The sequence below is a fragment of the Oncorhynchus masou genome, unplaced genomic scaffold (assembly GCF_036934945.1).
Source record: "Oncorhynchus masou masou isolate Uvic2021 unplaced genomic scaffold, UVic_Omas_1.1 unplaced_scaffold_1681, whole genome shotgun sequence".
Lineage (NCBI taxonomy): Eukaryota > Metazoa > Chordata > Actinopteri > Salmoniformes > Salmonidae > Oncorhynchus > Oncorhynchus masou.
Window position 1 is genome coordinate 105001 of NW_027006950.1, and position 16325 is coordinate 121325.

The following is a 16325-nucleotide window of genomic DNA, read 5'->3' on the forward strand; positions in this document are numbered from 1 at the left end:
GTGTCGTGGTGTGGTGTGTCAGGTTTCTGCAGTTATTACCTGATCCCCAGGTGTGTGTCAGGTTTCTGCAGTTATTACCTGATCCCCAGGTGTGTCAGGTTTCTGCAGTTATTACCTGATCCCCAGGTGTGTGTCAGGTTTCTGCAGTTATTACCTGATCCCCAGGTGTGTCAGGTTTCTGCAGTTATTACCTGATCCCCAGGTGTGTCAGGTTTCTGCAGTAATTACCTGATCCCCAGGTGTGTCAGGTTTCTGCAGTTATTACCTGATCCCCAGGTGTGTTATTCAGGTTTCTGCAGTTATTACCTGATCCCCAGGTGTGTGTCAGGTTTCTGCAGTTATTACCTGATCCCCAGGTGTGTCAGGTGTGTTATTCAGGTTTCTGCAGTTATTACCTGATCCCCAGGTGTGTGTCAGGTTTCTGCAGTTATTACCTGATCCCCAGGTGTGTTATTAAGGTTTCTGCAGTTATTACCTGATCCCCAGGTGTGTCAGGTTTCTGCAGTTATTACCTGATCCCCAGGTGTGTCAGGTTTCTGCAGTTATTACCTGATCCCCAGGTGTGTGTCAGGTTTCTGCAGTTATTACCTGATCCCCAGGTGTGTGTCAGGTTTCTGCAGTTATTACCTGATCCCCAGGTGTGTGTCAGGTTTCTGCAGTTATTACCTGATCCCCAGGTGTGTCAGGTTTCTGCAGTTATTACCTGATCCCCAGGTGTGTGTCAGGTTTCTGCAGTTATTACCTGATCCCCAGGTGTGTGTCAGGTTTCTGCAGTTATTACCTGATCCCCAGGTGTGTGTCAGGTTTCTGCAGTTATTACCTGATCCCCAGGTGTGTCAGGTTTCTGCAGTTATTACCTGATCCCCAGGTGTGTGTCAGGTTTCTGCAGTTATTACCTGATCCCCAGGTGTGTCAGGTTTCTGCAGTTATTACCTGATCCCCAGGTGTGTTATTCAGGTTTCTGCAGTTATTACCTGATCCCCAGGTGTGTTATTCAGGTTTCTGCAGTTATTACCTGATCCCCAGGTGTGTGTCAGGTTTCTGCAGTTATTACCTGATCCCCAGGTGTGTGTCAGGTTTCTGCAGTTATTACCTGATCCCCAGGTGTGTTATTCAGGTTTCTGCAGTTATTACCTGATCCCCAGGTGTGTGTCAGGTTTCTGCAGTTATTACCTGATCCCCAGGTGTGTTATTCAGGTTTCTGCAGTTATTACCTGATCCCCAGGTGTGTTATTCAGGTTTCTGCAGTTATTACCTGATCCCCAGGTGTGTGTCAGGTTTCTGCAGTTATTACCTGATCCCCAGGTGTGTGTCAGGTTTCTGCAGTTATTACCTGATCCCCAGGTGTGTGTCAGGTTTCTGCAGTTATTACCTGATCCCCAGGTGTGTGTCAGGTTTCTGCAGTTATTACCTGATCCCCAGGTGTGTTATTCAGGTTTCTGCAGTTATTACCTGATCCCCAGGTGTGTCAGGTTTCTGCAGTTATTACCTGATCCCCAGGTGTGTCAGGTTTCTGCAGTTATTACCTGATCCCCAGGTGTGTCAGGTTTCTGCAGTTATTACCTGATCCCCAGGTGTGTCAGGTTTCTGCAGTTATTACCTGATCCCTACCACATGTCTGTCTGCAGAGGCTGTAGTATATGAGGTGTTATTCAGGTCTCCTCAAATCAAATGTTATTCGTCACATGCTTGATAAACACCAGGTGTGGACAAATAGTGAAAAGCTGACTGACAGGTCCTTCCCAACAATAAAGAAATAATAAAAATGTAATAACAGAATCACAATGAGTAATGATAACTTGGTTATATACACAGGGTACCAGTACCTAGTCAATGATAACTTGGTTATATACACAGGGTACCAGTACCTAGTCAATGATAACTTGGTTATATATACACAGGGTACCAGTACCTAGTCAATGATATCTTGGTTATATACACAGGGTACCAGTACCTAGTCAATGATAACTTGGTTATATACACAGGGTACCAGTACCTAGTCAATGATAACTTGGTTATATACACAGGTACCAGTACCTAGTCAATGATGACTTGGCTATATACACAGGTACCAGTACTGAGTCAATGATAACTTGGTTATATACACGGGTATCAGTACATAGTCAATGATAACTTGGTTATATACAAGGGGTACCAGTACTGAGTCAATGATAACTTGGTTATATACAAGGGGTACCAGTACTGAGTCAATGATAACTTGGTTATATACACAGGGTACCAGTACTGAGTCTATGATACCTTGGCTATATACACGGGGTACCAGTACTGAGTCAATGATAACTTGGTTATATACACGGGATACCAGTACCTAGTCAATGATTACTTGGCTATATACACAGGGTACCAGTACTGAGTCAATGATAACTTGGTTATATACACGGGATACCAGTACCTAGTCAATGATAACTTGGCTATATACACGGGGTACCAGTACTGAGTCAATGATAACTTGGCTATATACACGGGGTATCAGTACTGAGTCAATGATAACTTGGTTATATACACGGGGTATCAGTACTGAGTCAATGATAACTTGGTTATATACACGGGGTACCAGTACCTAGTCAATGATAACTTGGTTATATACACATGTTACCAGTACTGAGTCAATGATAACTTGGTTATATACACAGGGTACCAGTACTGAGTCAATGATAATTGGGTTATATACACAGGGTACCAGTACCTAGTCAATGATAACTTGGTTATATACACGGGGTACCAGTACTGAGTCAATGATAACTTGGCTATATACATGGGGTACCAGTACTGAGTCTATGATAACTTGGCTATATACACGGGGTACCAGTACTGAGTCAATGTTCAGGGGTACCTGTTAAATAAGATATATATGTACATATAACAAGGAATAAAGTGACAGATTAGTTAAGTTTAGTTTAGTTTATTAGGATCCCCATAAGCTACTCGCACGCATGGTTCAGTGTTGCTTGCCTCGAAGCGAGTAAAGAAGGCATTTAGCTCATCTGGTAGGCTCGTGTCACTGGGCATCTCGCTGCTGGTTTTCTCTTTGTAATCCGTGATAGTTTGCAAGCCCTGCCACATCTGATGAGCGTCAGCCAGTGTAGTAGGATTAGGTCTTAGTACTGTATTGACACTTTGCCTGTTTGCTTGGTCGTCAAAGGGCATAGTGGGATGTCTTATAAGTGTCCAGGTTAGTGTCCCGCTCCTTGAAAGTGGCACCTATAGCCTTTAGCTCAGTGCGGCTGTTGCCTGTAATCCATGGCTTCTGGTTGGGAAATGTACGTAGGTATCCCTCCTCTGTCGTTCAGGTATCCCCCTCTGTTAGTCAGGTATCCCTCCTCTGTTAGTCAGGTATCCCTCCTCTGTTAGTCAGGTATCCCTCCTCTGTTAGTCAGGTATCCCTCCTCTGTTAGTCAGGTATCCCTCCTCTGTTAGTCAGGTATCCCTCCTCTGTTATTCAGGTATCCCTCCTCTGTTAGTCAGGTATACCCCTCTGTTAGTCAGGTATCCCCTCTGTTAGTCAGGTATCCCCACTCTGTTATTCAGGTATCCCCTCTGTTAGTCAGGTATCCCTCCTCTGTTAGTCAGGTATTCCCCTCTGTTAGTCAGGTATCCCCTCTGATAGTCAGGTATCCACTCTGTTATTCAGGTATCCCTCCTCTGTTAGTCAGGTATCCCCCCTCTGTTAGTCAGGTATCCCTCCTCTGTTAGTCAGGTATCCCCCCTCTGTTAGTCAGGTATCCCCACTCTGTTATTCAGGTATCCACTCTGTTAGTCAGGTATCCCTCCTCTGTTAGTCAGGTATCCCTCCTCTGTTAGTCAGGTATCCCTCCTCTGTTAGTCAGGTATCCCTCCTCTGTTAGTCAGGTATCCCCTCTGTTATTCAGGTATCCCCTCTGTTATTCAGGTATCCCTCCTCTGTTATTCAGGTATCCCTCCTCTGTTAGTCAGGTATCCCCACTCTGTTAGTCAGGTATCCCTCTGTTATTCAGGTATCCCCTCTGTTATTCAGGTATCCCTCCTCTGTTAGTCAGGTATCCCTCCTCTGTCATTCAGGTATCCACTCTGTTAGTCAGGTATCCCCCTCTGTTAGTCAGGTATCCCCCCTCTGTTAGTCAGGTATCCCCCCTCTGTTAGTCAGGTATCCCTCCTCTGTTAGTCAGGTACCCCCACTCTGTTATTCAGGTATCCACTCTGTTAGTCAGGTATCCACTCTGTTAGTCAGGTATCCCCCTCTGTTAGTCAGGTATCCCTCCTCTGTTAGTCAGGTATCCCTCCTCTGTTAGTCAGGTATCCCCACTCTGTTATTCAGGTATCCACTCTGTTAGTCAGGTATCCACTCTGTTAGTCAGGTATCCACTCTGTTAGTCAGGTATCCCCCTCTGTTAGTCAGGTATCCCCTCTGTTATTCAGGTATCCCTCCTCTGTTATTCAGGTATCCCTCCTCTGTTAGTCAGGTATCCCCACTCTGTTAGTCAGGTATCCCCACTCTGTTAGTCAGGTATCCACTCTGTTAGTCAGGTATCCCCTCTGTTAGTCAGGTATCCCCTCTGTTATTCAGGTATCCCTCCTCTGTTAGTCAGGTATCCCTCCTCTGTTAGTCAGGTATCCCCCCTCTGTTAGTCAGGTATCCCCACTCTGTTATTCAGGTATCCACTCTGTTAGTCAGGTATCCCTCCTCTGTTAGTCAGGTATCCCTCCTCTGTTAGTCAGGTATCCCTCCTCTGTTAGTCAGGTATCCCTCCTCTGTTAGTCAGGTATCCCCACTCTGTTATTCAGGTATCCCTCCTCTGTTAGTCAGGTATCCCCACTCTGTTAGTCAGGTATCCCTCCTCTGTTAGTCAGGTATCCCCACTCTGTTAGTCAGGTATCCCTCCTCTGTTAGTCAGGTATCCCTCCTCTGTCATTCAGGTATCCACTCTGTTAGTCAGGTATCCCCCTCTGTTAGTCAGGTATCCCCCCTCTGTTAGTCAGGTATCCCTCCTCTGTTAGTCAGGTATCCACTCTGTTAGTCAGGTATCCCTCCTCTGTTAGTCAGGTATCCCTCCTCTGTTAGTCAGGTATCCCCCCTCTGTTAGTCAGGTATCCCTCCTCTGTTAGTCAGATATACCCCCTCTGTTAGTCAGGTATCCCCCCTCTGTTAGTCAGGTATCCCTCCTCTGTTAGTCAGGTACCCCCACTCTGTTATTCAGGTATCCACTCTGTTAGTCAGGTATCCACTCTGTTAGTCAGGTATCCCTCCTCTGTTAGTCAGGTATCCCTCCTCTGTTAGTCAGGTATCCCTCCTCTGTTAGTCAGGTATCCCTCCTCTGTTAGTCAGGTATCCCCACTCTGTTATTCAGGTATCCACTCTGTTAGTCAGGTATCCCCTCTGTTATTCAGGTATCCCCCTCTGTTAGTCAGGTATCCCTCCTCTGTTAGTCAGGTATCCCCCTCTGTTAGTCAGGTATCCCTCCTCTGTTAGTCAGGTATCCCTCCTCTGTCATTCAGGTATCCACTCTGTTAGTCAGGCATCCCTCCTCTGTTAGTCAGGTATCCCCCTCTGTTATTCAGGTATCCCCTCTGTCATTCAGGTATCCCCCTCTGTTATTCAGGTATCCCCCCTCTGTTAGTCAGGTATCCCTTCTCTGTTAGTCAGGTATCCCCTCTGTTAGTCAGGTATCCACTCTGTTAGTCAGGTATCCCCTCTCTGTTATTCAGGTATCCCCTCTGTTAGTCAGGTATCCCTCCTCTGTCGTTCAGGTATCCCCCCTCTGTTAGTCAGGTATCCCTCCTCTGTTAGTCAGGTATCCCTCCTCTGTCGTTCAGGTATCCCCACTCTGTTAGTCAGGCATCCCTCCTCTGTTAGTCAGGTATCCCCCCTCTGTTATTCAGGTATCCACTCTGTCATTCAGGTATCCCCTCTGTTATTCAGGTATCCCCTTTGTTATTCAGGTATCCCCTCTGTCATTGAGGTATCCCCCTCTGTTATTCAGGTATCCCTCCTCTGTTAGTCAGGTATCCCCTCTGTTAGTCAGGTATCCCTCCTCTGTTATTCAGGTATCCCTCCTCTGTTAGTCAGGTATCCCTCCTCTGTCATTCAGGTATCCACTCTGTTAGTCAGGCATCCCTCCTCTGTTAGTCAGGTATCCCCCCTCTGTTAGTCAGGTATCCCCCCTCTGTTAGTCAGGTATCCCTCCTCTGTTAGTCAGGTATCCACTCTGTTATTCAGGTATCCCTCCTCTGTTAGTCAGGTATCCCCTCTGTTAGTCAGGTATCCCTCCTCTGTTAGTCAGGTATCCCCCCTCTGTTATTCAGGTATCCCCTCTGTTATTCAGGTATCCACTCTGTCATTCAGGTATCCCCCCTCTGTCATTCAGGTATCCCCCCTCTGTTAGTCAGGTATCCACTCTGTTAGTCAGGTATCCCCCTCTGTTAGTCAGGTATCCCCCTCTGTTAGTCAGGTATCCCCCCTCTGTTAGTCAGGTATCCCCCCTCTGTTAGTCAGGTATCCCTCCTCTGTTAGTCAGGTATCCACTCTGTTATTCAGGTATCCCCTCTGTTATTCAGGTATCCCCTCTGTTAGTCAGGTATCCCCCCTCTGTTAGTCAGGTATCCCCCCTCTGTTAGTCAGGTATCCACTCTGTTATTCAGGTATCCCCTCTGTTATTCAGGTATCCCCTCTGTTAGTCAGGTATCCACTCTGTTATTCAGGTATCCCTCCTCTGTTAGTCAGGTATCCCCTCTGTTATTCAGGTATCCCCTCTGTTATTCAGGTATCCCCTCTGTTATTCAGGTATCCCCTCTGTAATTCAGGTATCACCCCTCTGTTAGTCAGGTATCCCTCCTCTGTTAGTCAGGTATCCCTCCTCTGTTAGTCAGGTATCCCTCTGTTAGTCAGGTATCCCTACTCTGTTAGTCAGGTATCCCTCCTCTGTTAGTCAGGTATCCCTCCTCTGTCATTCAGGTATCCCCTCTGTTAGTCAGGTATCCCTCCTCTGTCATTCAGGTATCCCCTCTGTTAGTCAGGTATCCCTCCTCTGTTAGTCAGGTATCCCTCCTCTGTTATTCAGGTATCCCTCCTCTGTTAGTCAGGTATCCCTCCTCTGTTATTCAGGTATCCCTCCTCTGTTAGTCAGGTATCCCCCTCTGTCATTCAGGTATCCCCTCTGTTATTCAGGTATCCTCTGTTAGTCAGGTATCCCCTCTGTTAGTCAGGTATCCACTCTGTTATTCAGGTATCCCCTCTGTTAGTCAGGTATCCACTCTGTTATTCAGGTATCCCCTCTGTTATTCAGGTATCCCCTCTGTTAGTCAGGTATCCACTCTGTTATTCAGGTATCCCTCCTCTGTTAGTCAGGTATCCCCTCTGTTATTCAGGTATCCCCTCTGTTATTCAGGTATCCCCTCTGTTAGTCAGGTATCCACTCTGTTAGTCAGGTATCCACTCTGTTATTCAGGTATCCCTCCTCTGTTAGTCAGGTATCCCCCTCTGTCATTCAGGTATCCCTCCTCTGTTATTCAGGTATCCACTCTGTTATTCAGGTATCCCTCTGTCATTCAGGTATCCCCTCTGTTATTCAGGTATCCCTCTGTTAGTCAGGTATCCCCTCTGTTATTCAGGTATCCCCTCTGTTATTCAGGTATCCCTCCTCTGTTAGTCAGGTATCCCCCTCTGTTATTCAGGTATCCACTCTGTTATTCAGGTATCCCTCTGTCATTCAGGTATCCCCTCTGTTATTCAGGTATCCCTCTGTTAGTCAGGTATCCCCTCTGTTATTCAGGTATCCCCTCTGTTAGTCAGATATCCCCTCTGTTAGTCAGGTATCCCTCCTCTGTTATTCAGGTATCCCTCCTCTGTTAGTCAGGTATCCCCCTCTGTCATTCAGGTATCCCTCCTCTGTTATTCAGGTATCCACTCTGTTATTCAGGTATCCCTCTGTCATTCAGGTATCCCCTCTGTTATTCAGGTATCCCTCTGTTAGTCAGGTATCCCCTCTGTTAGTCAGGTATCCACTCTGTTATTCAGGTATCCCCTCTGTTAGTCAGGTATCCCCTCTGTTAGTCAGGTATCCACTCTGTTATTCAGGTATCCCCTCTGTTAGTCAGGTATCCACTCTGTTAGTCAGGTATCCCCCCTCTGTTAGTCAGGTATCCCCCTCTGTTAGTCAGGTATCCACTCTGTTATTCAGGTATCCCCTCTGTTAGTCAGGTATCCACTCTGTTATTCAGGTATCCCCTCTGTTATTCAGGTATCCCCTCTGTTATTCAGGTATCCCCTCTGTAATTCAGGTATCCCCTCTGTTAGTCAGGTATCCCTCCTCTGTTAGTCAGGTATCCCCCTCTGTTATTCAGGTATCACCCCTCTGTTAGTCAGGTATCCCTCCTCTGTTAGTCAGGTATCCCCCTCTGTTAGTCAGGTATCCCTCCTCTGTTAGTCAGGTATCCCTCCTCTGTTATTCAGGTATCCCCCCTCTGTTAGTCAGGTATCCCTCCTCTGTTAGTCAGGTATCCCCCTCTGTTATTCAGGTATCCCCCCTCTGTTATTCAGGTATCCCCCTCTGTTAGTCAGGTATCCCTCCTCTGTTAGTCAGGTATCCCCTCTGTCATTCAGGTATCCCTCCTCTGTTAGTTAGGTATCCCTCCTCTGTTAGTTAGGTATCCCTCCTCTGTTAGTCAGGTATCCCTCCTCTGTTAGTCAGGCATCCCTCCTCTGTTAGTCAGGTATCCCCCTCTGTTATTCAGGTATCCCTCCTCTGTTATTCAGGTATCCCCTCTGTTAGTCAGGTATCCACTCTGTTATTCAGGTATCCCTCCTCTGTTAGTCAGGTATCCCCTCTGTTATTCAGGTATCCCCTCTGTTATTCAGGTATCCCCTCTGTTATTCAGGTATCCCCTCTGTTATTCAGGTATCCCCTCTGTTATTCAGGTATCCCCTCTGTTATTCAGGTATCCCTCTGTTATTCAGGTATCCCCTCTGTTAGTCAGGTATCCCTCTGTTATTCAGGTATCCCCTCTGACATCTAGGTATCCACTTTGTCATCTAGGTATTAACGCTGTTGTTCAGGTAACCTTTTCAGTTATTCAGGTATCCCCTCTGTTATTCAGGTATCCCCTCTGTTATTCAGGTATCCTCTGTTAGTCAGGTATCCCCTCTGTTAGTCAGGTATCCACTCTGTTATTCAGGTATCCTCCTCTGTTAGTCAGGTATCCCCTCTGTCATTCAGGTATCCCCTCTGTTATTCAGGTATCCCCTCTGTTAGTCAGGTATCCCCTCTGTCATTCAGGTATCGACTCTGCTAGTCAGGTATCCCCTCTGTTATTCAGGTATCCCTCTGTTAGTCAGGTATCCCCCCTGTTATTCAGGTATCCCTCCTCTGTTAGTCAGGTATCCCTCTGTTATTCAGGTATCCCCTCTGTTATTCAGGTATCCCTCCTCTGTTAGTCAGGTATCCCTCCTCTGTTATTCAGATATCCCTCCTCTGTTAGTCAGGTATCCCTCCTCTGTTATTCAGGTATCCCTCCTCTGTTAGTCAGGTATCCCTCCTCTGTTATTCAGGTATCCCCTCTGTTATTCAGGTATCCCTCCTCTGTTAGTCAGGTATCCCCTCTGTTATTCAGATATCCCTCCTCTGTTAGTCAGGTATCCCCCCTCTGTTAGTCAGGTATCCCTCCTCTGTTAGTCAGGTATCCCCCTCTGTTATTCAGGTATCCCCTCTGTTATTCAGGTATCCCTCCTCTGTTAGTCAGGTATCCCTCCTCTGTTATTCAGGTATCCACTCTGTTAGTCAGATATCCCCTCTGTTATTCAGGTATCCCCTCTGTAATTCAGGTATCCCCTCTGTTATTCAGGTATCCACTCTGTCATTCAGGTATCCCTCCTCTGTTATTCAGGTATCCCCTCTGTTATTCAGGTATCCCCTCTGTTATTCAGGTATCCCTCCTCTGTTATTCAGGTATCCCCTCTGTTATTCAGGTATCCCCTCTGTTATTCAGGTATCCCTCCTCTGTTATTCAGGTATCCCTCCTCTGTTATTCATGTATCCCCTCTGTTATTCAGGTATCCCTCCTCTGTTAGTCAGGTATCCACTCTGTCATTCAGGTATCCCCTCTGTTATTCAGGTATCCCTCCTCTGTTATTCAGGTATCCCTCCCCTGTTAGTCAGGTATCCCCTCTGTTATTCAGGTATCCCTCCTCTGTTATTCAGGTATCCCCTCTGTTATTCAGGTATCCCTCCTCTGTTATTCAGGTATCCCTCTGTTATTCAGGTATCCCTCCTCTGTTATTCAGGTATCCCCTCTGTTATTCAGGTATCCCTCCTCTGTTAGTCAGGTATCCCTCCTCTGTTATTCAGGTATCCCCTCTGTTAGTCAGGTATCCCCTCTGTTATTCAGTTATCCCCTCTGTTAGTCAGGTATCCCCTCTGTTATTCAGGTATCCCCTCTGTTATTCAGGTATCCCCTCTGTTAGTCAGGTATCCCCTCTGTTATTCAGGTATCCCCTCTGTTAGTCAGGTATCCCCTCTGTTATTCAGGTATCCCTCCTCTGTTAGTCAGGTATCCCCTCTGTTAGTCAGGTATCCCTCCTCTGTTAGTCAGGTATCCCTCCTCTGTTAGTCAGGTATCCCCCCTCTGTTATTCAGGTATCCCTCCTCTGTTAGTCAGGTATCCCCTCTGTTAGTCAGGTATCCCCTCTGTTAGTCAGGTATCCCTCCTCTGTTAGTCAGGTATCCCTCCTCTGTTAGTCAGGTATCCCCTCTGTTAGTCAGGTATCCCTCCTCTGTTAGTCAGGTATCCCTCCTCTGTTAGTCAGGTATCCCCCTCTGTTATTCAGGTATCCCTCCTCTGTTAGTCAGGTATCCCTCCTCTGTTAGTCAGGTATCCACTCTGTTAGTCAGGTATCCCTCCTCTGTTAGTCAGGTATCCCCCCTCTGTTAGTCAGGTATCCCCCCTCTGTTAGTCAGGTATCCCTCTGTTAGTCAGGTATCCCTCCTCTGTTATTCCTCTGTTATGTCAGTAGGTATGTCAGTAGGTATATTAGTAGGTATATTAGTAGGTATGTCAGTAGGTATATTAGTAGGTATATTAGTAGGTATGTCAGTAGGTATATTAGTAGGTATATTAGTAGGTATATTAGTAGGTATGTCAGTAGGTATGTCAGTAGGTATATTAGTAGGTATGTCAGTAGGTATGTCAGTAGGTATATTAGTAGGTATATTAGTAGGTATATTAGTAGGTATATTAGTAGGTATATTAGTAGGTATGTCAGTAGGTATATTAGTAGGTATATTAGTAGGTATGTCAGTAGGTATGTCAGTAGGTATATTAGTAGGTATATTAGTAGGTATGTCAGTAGGTATGTCAGTAGGTATATTAGTAGGTATATTAGTAGGTATATTAGTAGGTATATTAGTAGGTATATTAGTAGGTATGTCAGTAGGTATATTAGTAGGTATGTCAGTAGGTATATTAGTAGGTATATTAGTAGGTATGTTAGTAGGTATATTAGTAGGTATATTAGTAGGTATATTAGTAGGTATATTAGTAGGTATGTCAGTAGATATATTAGTAGGTATGTTAGTAGGTATATTAGTAGGTATATTAGTAGGTATGTTAGTAGGTATATTAGTAGGTATGTTAGTAGGTATGTCAGTAGGTATGTCAGTAGATATATTAGTAGGTATGTCAGTAGGTATATTAGTAGGTATGTCAGTAGGTATATTAGTAGGTATATTAGTAGGTATGTCAGTAGGTATATTAGTAGGTATATTAGTAGGTATGTCAGTAGGTATGTCAGTAGGTATATTAGTAGGTATATTAGTAGGTATATTAGTAGGTATGTCAGTAGGTATATTAGTAGGTATATCAGTAGGTGTATTAGTAGGTATATTAGTAGGTATATTAGTAGGTATATTAGTAGGTATATTAGTAGGTATATTAGTAGGTATATTAGTAGGTATGTCAGTAGTTATATTAGTAGGTATATTAGTAGGTATATTAGTAGGTATATTAGTAGGTATGTCAGTTTACCTGATCCCTGGCACATGTCTGTCTGCAGCAGCTGTTAGTAGGTATAGTTTACCTGATCCCTGGCACATGTCTGTCTGCAGCAGCTGCTTTGCTCTGATGATGTCAACGTTGAGTCTTCCAGCAGAGGGCAGGTAGTTGAGTGATAACAGCAGCTCTCCCAGCTCTACCTCATTCTGTTAGAAACACAAAACACTGTTGATATCACTCTGTAGATATGTCTGTCTGACTATCTCAGATAGTGGAGTGATAACAGCATCTCTCTCTCTTTGTGTCGTTGTTGTTGTGGTGCTGTTTTTGTATTGTTGTGGTGTTGTTGTGTTCGAGGGCGATGCGCTCACCACCCCGTGACAATATAACAGATGTGCAGCGAGGACAGTGTTAGTGTCTCTCTCGCGCACGCACACGCACACACACACACACACACACACACACACACACACACACACACACACACACACACACACACACACACACACACACACACACACACACACACACACACACACACACACTCAAAGTCAGTGTTGTGCCTCTCCTGGCCAATAAACAACAGATTGGGCCTCAGTGACTGTATGTCTATGTAAGAGAGGCTGAGAGGAGGAGAGGATGAGAGGAAGAGTAGGAGGAGGACGAGGGAATGAGGAGGAAGAGGAGGAGGGGAGGCTGATGAGCTTGATAACGGTTTCACATCCAAAGGGAAGAATCCACTTAGATCAATGTGTTGAACTAAGACACTTAGTGTGTGTTGAACTAAGACATTTAGTGTGTGTGTGTTCTTCCTACCTGAGAACTAGGTACCAGGGCCTTCCACCAATGACCACCTTTCACCAGATCAACATCACTCAGAGGCAGCGCCACCTACCAATGAAAACACACCATTACAGAACTAATGTATCAGACAGGGTTGAATGTGCCTTGCAAAATTATTCATCCCTCTTGGCATTTTTTCCTATTTTGTTGCATTACAACCTGTAATTTAATTGGATTTCGTGTAATGGACATACACAAAATAGTCTAAATTGGTGAAGTAAAATTTAAAAAATTATTTGTTATAAAGAATTCTAAAAAATAAGAAACGGAAAGTGGTGCGTGCATATGTTTTCACCCCCTTTACTATGAAGCCCCTAAATAAGATCTGGTGCAACTAATTACCTTCAGAAGTCACATAATTAAGTCAAATAAAGTCCACCTGTGTGCAATCTAAGTGTCACATGATCTATCACATTATCTCAGTATATATACCCCTGTTCTGAAAGGCCCCAGAGTCTGCAACACCACTAAGCAAGGGGCACCACAAAGCAAGCGACACCATGAAGACCAAGGAGCTCTCCAAACAGGTCAGAGACAAAGTTGTGGAAAAGTACAGATCGGGATTGGGTTATAAAAAAATATCCAATATTTTGAACATCCCACGGAGCACTATTAAATCCATTATTAAAAAATGGAAAGAATATGGCACCACAACAAACCTGTCAAGAGAGCACCACCCACCAAAACTAATGAACCAGCCAAGGAGGGCATTAATCAGAGAGGCAACAAAGAGACCAAAGATAACCCTGAAGGAGCTGCAAAGCTCCACAGCGGAGGCTGGAGTATTTGTCCATAGGACCACTTTAAGCCGTACACTCCACAGAGCTGGGCTACATGGAAGAGTGGCCAGAAAAAAGTAATTGCTTAAAGAAAAAAATAAGCAAACATGTTTGGTGTTCGCCAAAGGAATGTGGGAGACTCCCCAAACATATGGAAGAAGGTACTCTGGTCAGATGAGACTGAAATTGATATTTTTGGCCATCAAGGAAAACACTATGTCTGGCGCAAACCCAACACTTCTCATCACCCCGAGAACATCATCCCCACAGTGAAGCATGGTGTTGGCAGCATCATGCTGTGTGAGATGGTTTTTCATTGGCAGGGACTGGGAAGAAATGGGGAAGAAATGATGGATGGCGCTAAACAGGGAAAGTCTTGAGGGAAACCTGAGGGAAACCTGTTTCAGTCTTCCAGAGATTTGAGACCGGGACGGAGGTTCACCTTCCAGCAGGACTATGACCCTAATCATACTGCTAAAGCAACACTCGAGTGGTTTAAGGAAAACATGTAAATGTCTTGGAATGGCCTAGTCAAAGCCCAGCCTCAATCCAATTGAGAATCTGTGGTATGACTTAAAGATTGCTGTACACCAGCGGAACCCATCCAATAGTTATGCAGTTTTGCTCAAGTTCTCTTTTGTGTGTCTTATTTCTTGTTTGTTTCACAATAAAAAAATAATTTGCATCTTGAAAGTGGTAGGCATGTTGTGTAAATCAAATGATACAAACCCCCCAAGTTGTAAGGCAACAAAATAGGACAAATGCCAAGGTGGTTGAATACTTTTCGAGCCACTGTATCTTCCTGGTACGGGACATCCTGTGTACACACATTGTTTTGATTGGCTCAATACTCAAGAAGAAGGTGATGCCGAAACGTTGGTGCATTACCCAATAAATGACTGAGAGTTAATATACAGTGCCTTGCGAAAGTATTCGGCCCCCTTGAACTTTGCGACCTTTGCCACATTTCAGGCTTCAAACATAAAAGTAAAAAACTTTATTTTTTTGTGAAGAATCAACATAATCATGAAGTGGAACGACATTTATTGGATATTTCAAACTTTTTAACAAATCAAAAACTGAAAAATTGGGCGTGCAAGAAAGCCCCTTTACTTTTCAGCCCCTTTACTCTGAATGATCCAATGTTGACCTAAATGACTAATGATGATAAATACAATCCACCTGTGTGTAATCAAGTCTCCGTATAAATGCACCTGCACTGTGATGGTCTCAGAGGTCCGTTAAAAGCGCTGAGAGCATCATGAAGAACAAGGAACACACCAGGCAGGTCCGAGATACTGTTGTGAAGAAGTTTATAGCCGGATTTGGATACAAAAAGATTTCCCAAGCTTTAAACATCCCAAGGAGCACTGTGCAAGCAATAATATTGAAATGGAAGGAGTATCAGACCACTGCAAATCTACCAAGACCTGGCCGTCTCTAAACTTTCAGCTCATACAAGGAGAAGACTGATCAGAGATGCAGCCAAGAGGCCCATGATCACTCTGGATGAACTGCAGAGATCTACAGCTGAGGTGGGAGACTTTGTCCATAGGACAACAATGGGTCGTATATTGCACAAATCTGGCCTTAATGGAAGAGTGGCAAGAAGAAAGCCATTTCTTAAAGATATCCATAAAAAGTGTTGTTTAAAGTTTGCCACAAGCCACCTGGGAGACACACCAAACATGTGGAAGAAGGTGCTCTGGTCAGATGAAACCAAAATTGAACTTTTTGGCAACAATGCAAAACGTTATGTTTGGCGTAAAAGCAATACAGCTCATCACCCTGAACACACCATCCCCACTGTCAAACATGGTGGTGGCAGCATCATGGTTTGGGCCTGCTTTTCTTCAGCAGGGACAGGGAAGATGGTTAAAATTGATGGGAAGATGGATGGAGCCAAATACAGGACCATTCTGGAAGAAAACCTGATGGAGTCTGCAAAAGACCTGAGACTGGGACGGAGATTTGTCTTCCAACAAGACAATGATCCAAAACATAAAGCAAAATCTACAATGGAATGGTTCAAAAATAAACATATCCAGGTGTTAGAATGGCCAAGTCAAAATCCAGACCTGAATCAATCGAGAATCCAATCCAACCTGAATCCAATCTTTCTGTGGAAAGAACTGAAAACTGCTGTTCACAAAATGCTCTCATCCAACCTCACTGAGCTCGAGCTGTTTTGCAAGGAGGAATGGGAAAAAATTCTCATTCTCAGTCTCTCGATGTGCAAAACTGATAGAGACATACCCCAAGCGACTTACAGCTGTAATGTAAAGGTGGCGCTACAAAGTATTAACTTAAGGGGGCTGAATAATTTTGCACGCCCAATTTTTCAGTTTTGATTTGTTAAAAAGTTTAAATATCAATAAATATCGTTTTCCACTTCATGATTGTGTCCCACTTGTTGATTCTTCACAACAAAATACAGTTTTATATCTTTATGTTTGAAGCCTGAAATGTGGCAAAAGGTCGCAAAGTTCAAGGAGGTCGAATACTTACGCAAGGCACTGTATAGAGCGTACAACTCTCTTTATTTTATATAGCTGATGGTAAAGACGTCAATAAACTGTATAAAATAAATAAATGTAAAAGTAGGATGAAGACAAACAGTCATTGTCAAATAAATCACTTCAAAAAGTAGACAATAACCCCCATCCACTTTAAGATCATCCATCTCTAAGTAATCATGCATCTGAAACAGTGTAATCCACTCTA

General features: G+C 44.5%; 1 protein-coding gene across 1 annotated transcript in view; it reads right to left on the reverse strand.

Annotated features, from left to right (window-relative positions):
• Window positions 1-12870, reverse strand: part of LOC135531958 (synaptotagmin-17-like) — a gene marked incomplete at its 5' end in the record, with an annotated part of 28690 nt that extends 15820 nt beyond the window's left edge. Inside the window, 2 exons of the mRNA XM_064959646.1 lie at window positions 12065-12185; window positions 12796-12870. Of these exons, the coding sequence (XP_064815718.1) occupies window positions 12065-12185; window positions 12796-12870 (196 nt within the window). The remainder of the gene's footprint in view (window positions 1-12064; window positions 12186-12795) is intronic.
• Window positions 12871-16325: the final 3455 nt, after the last annotated feature.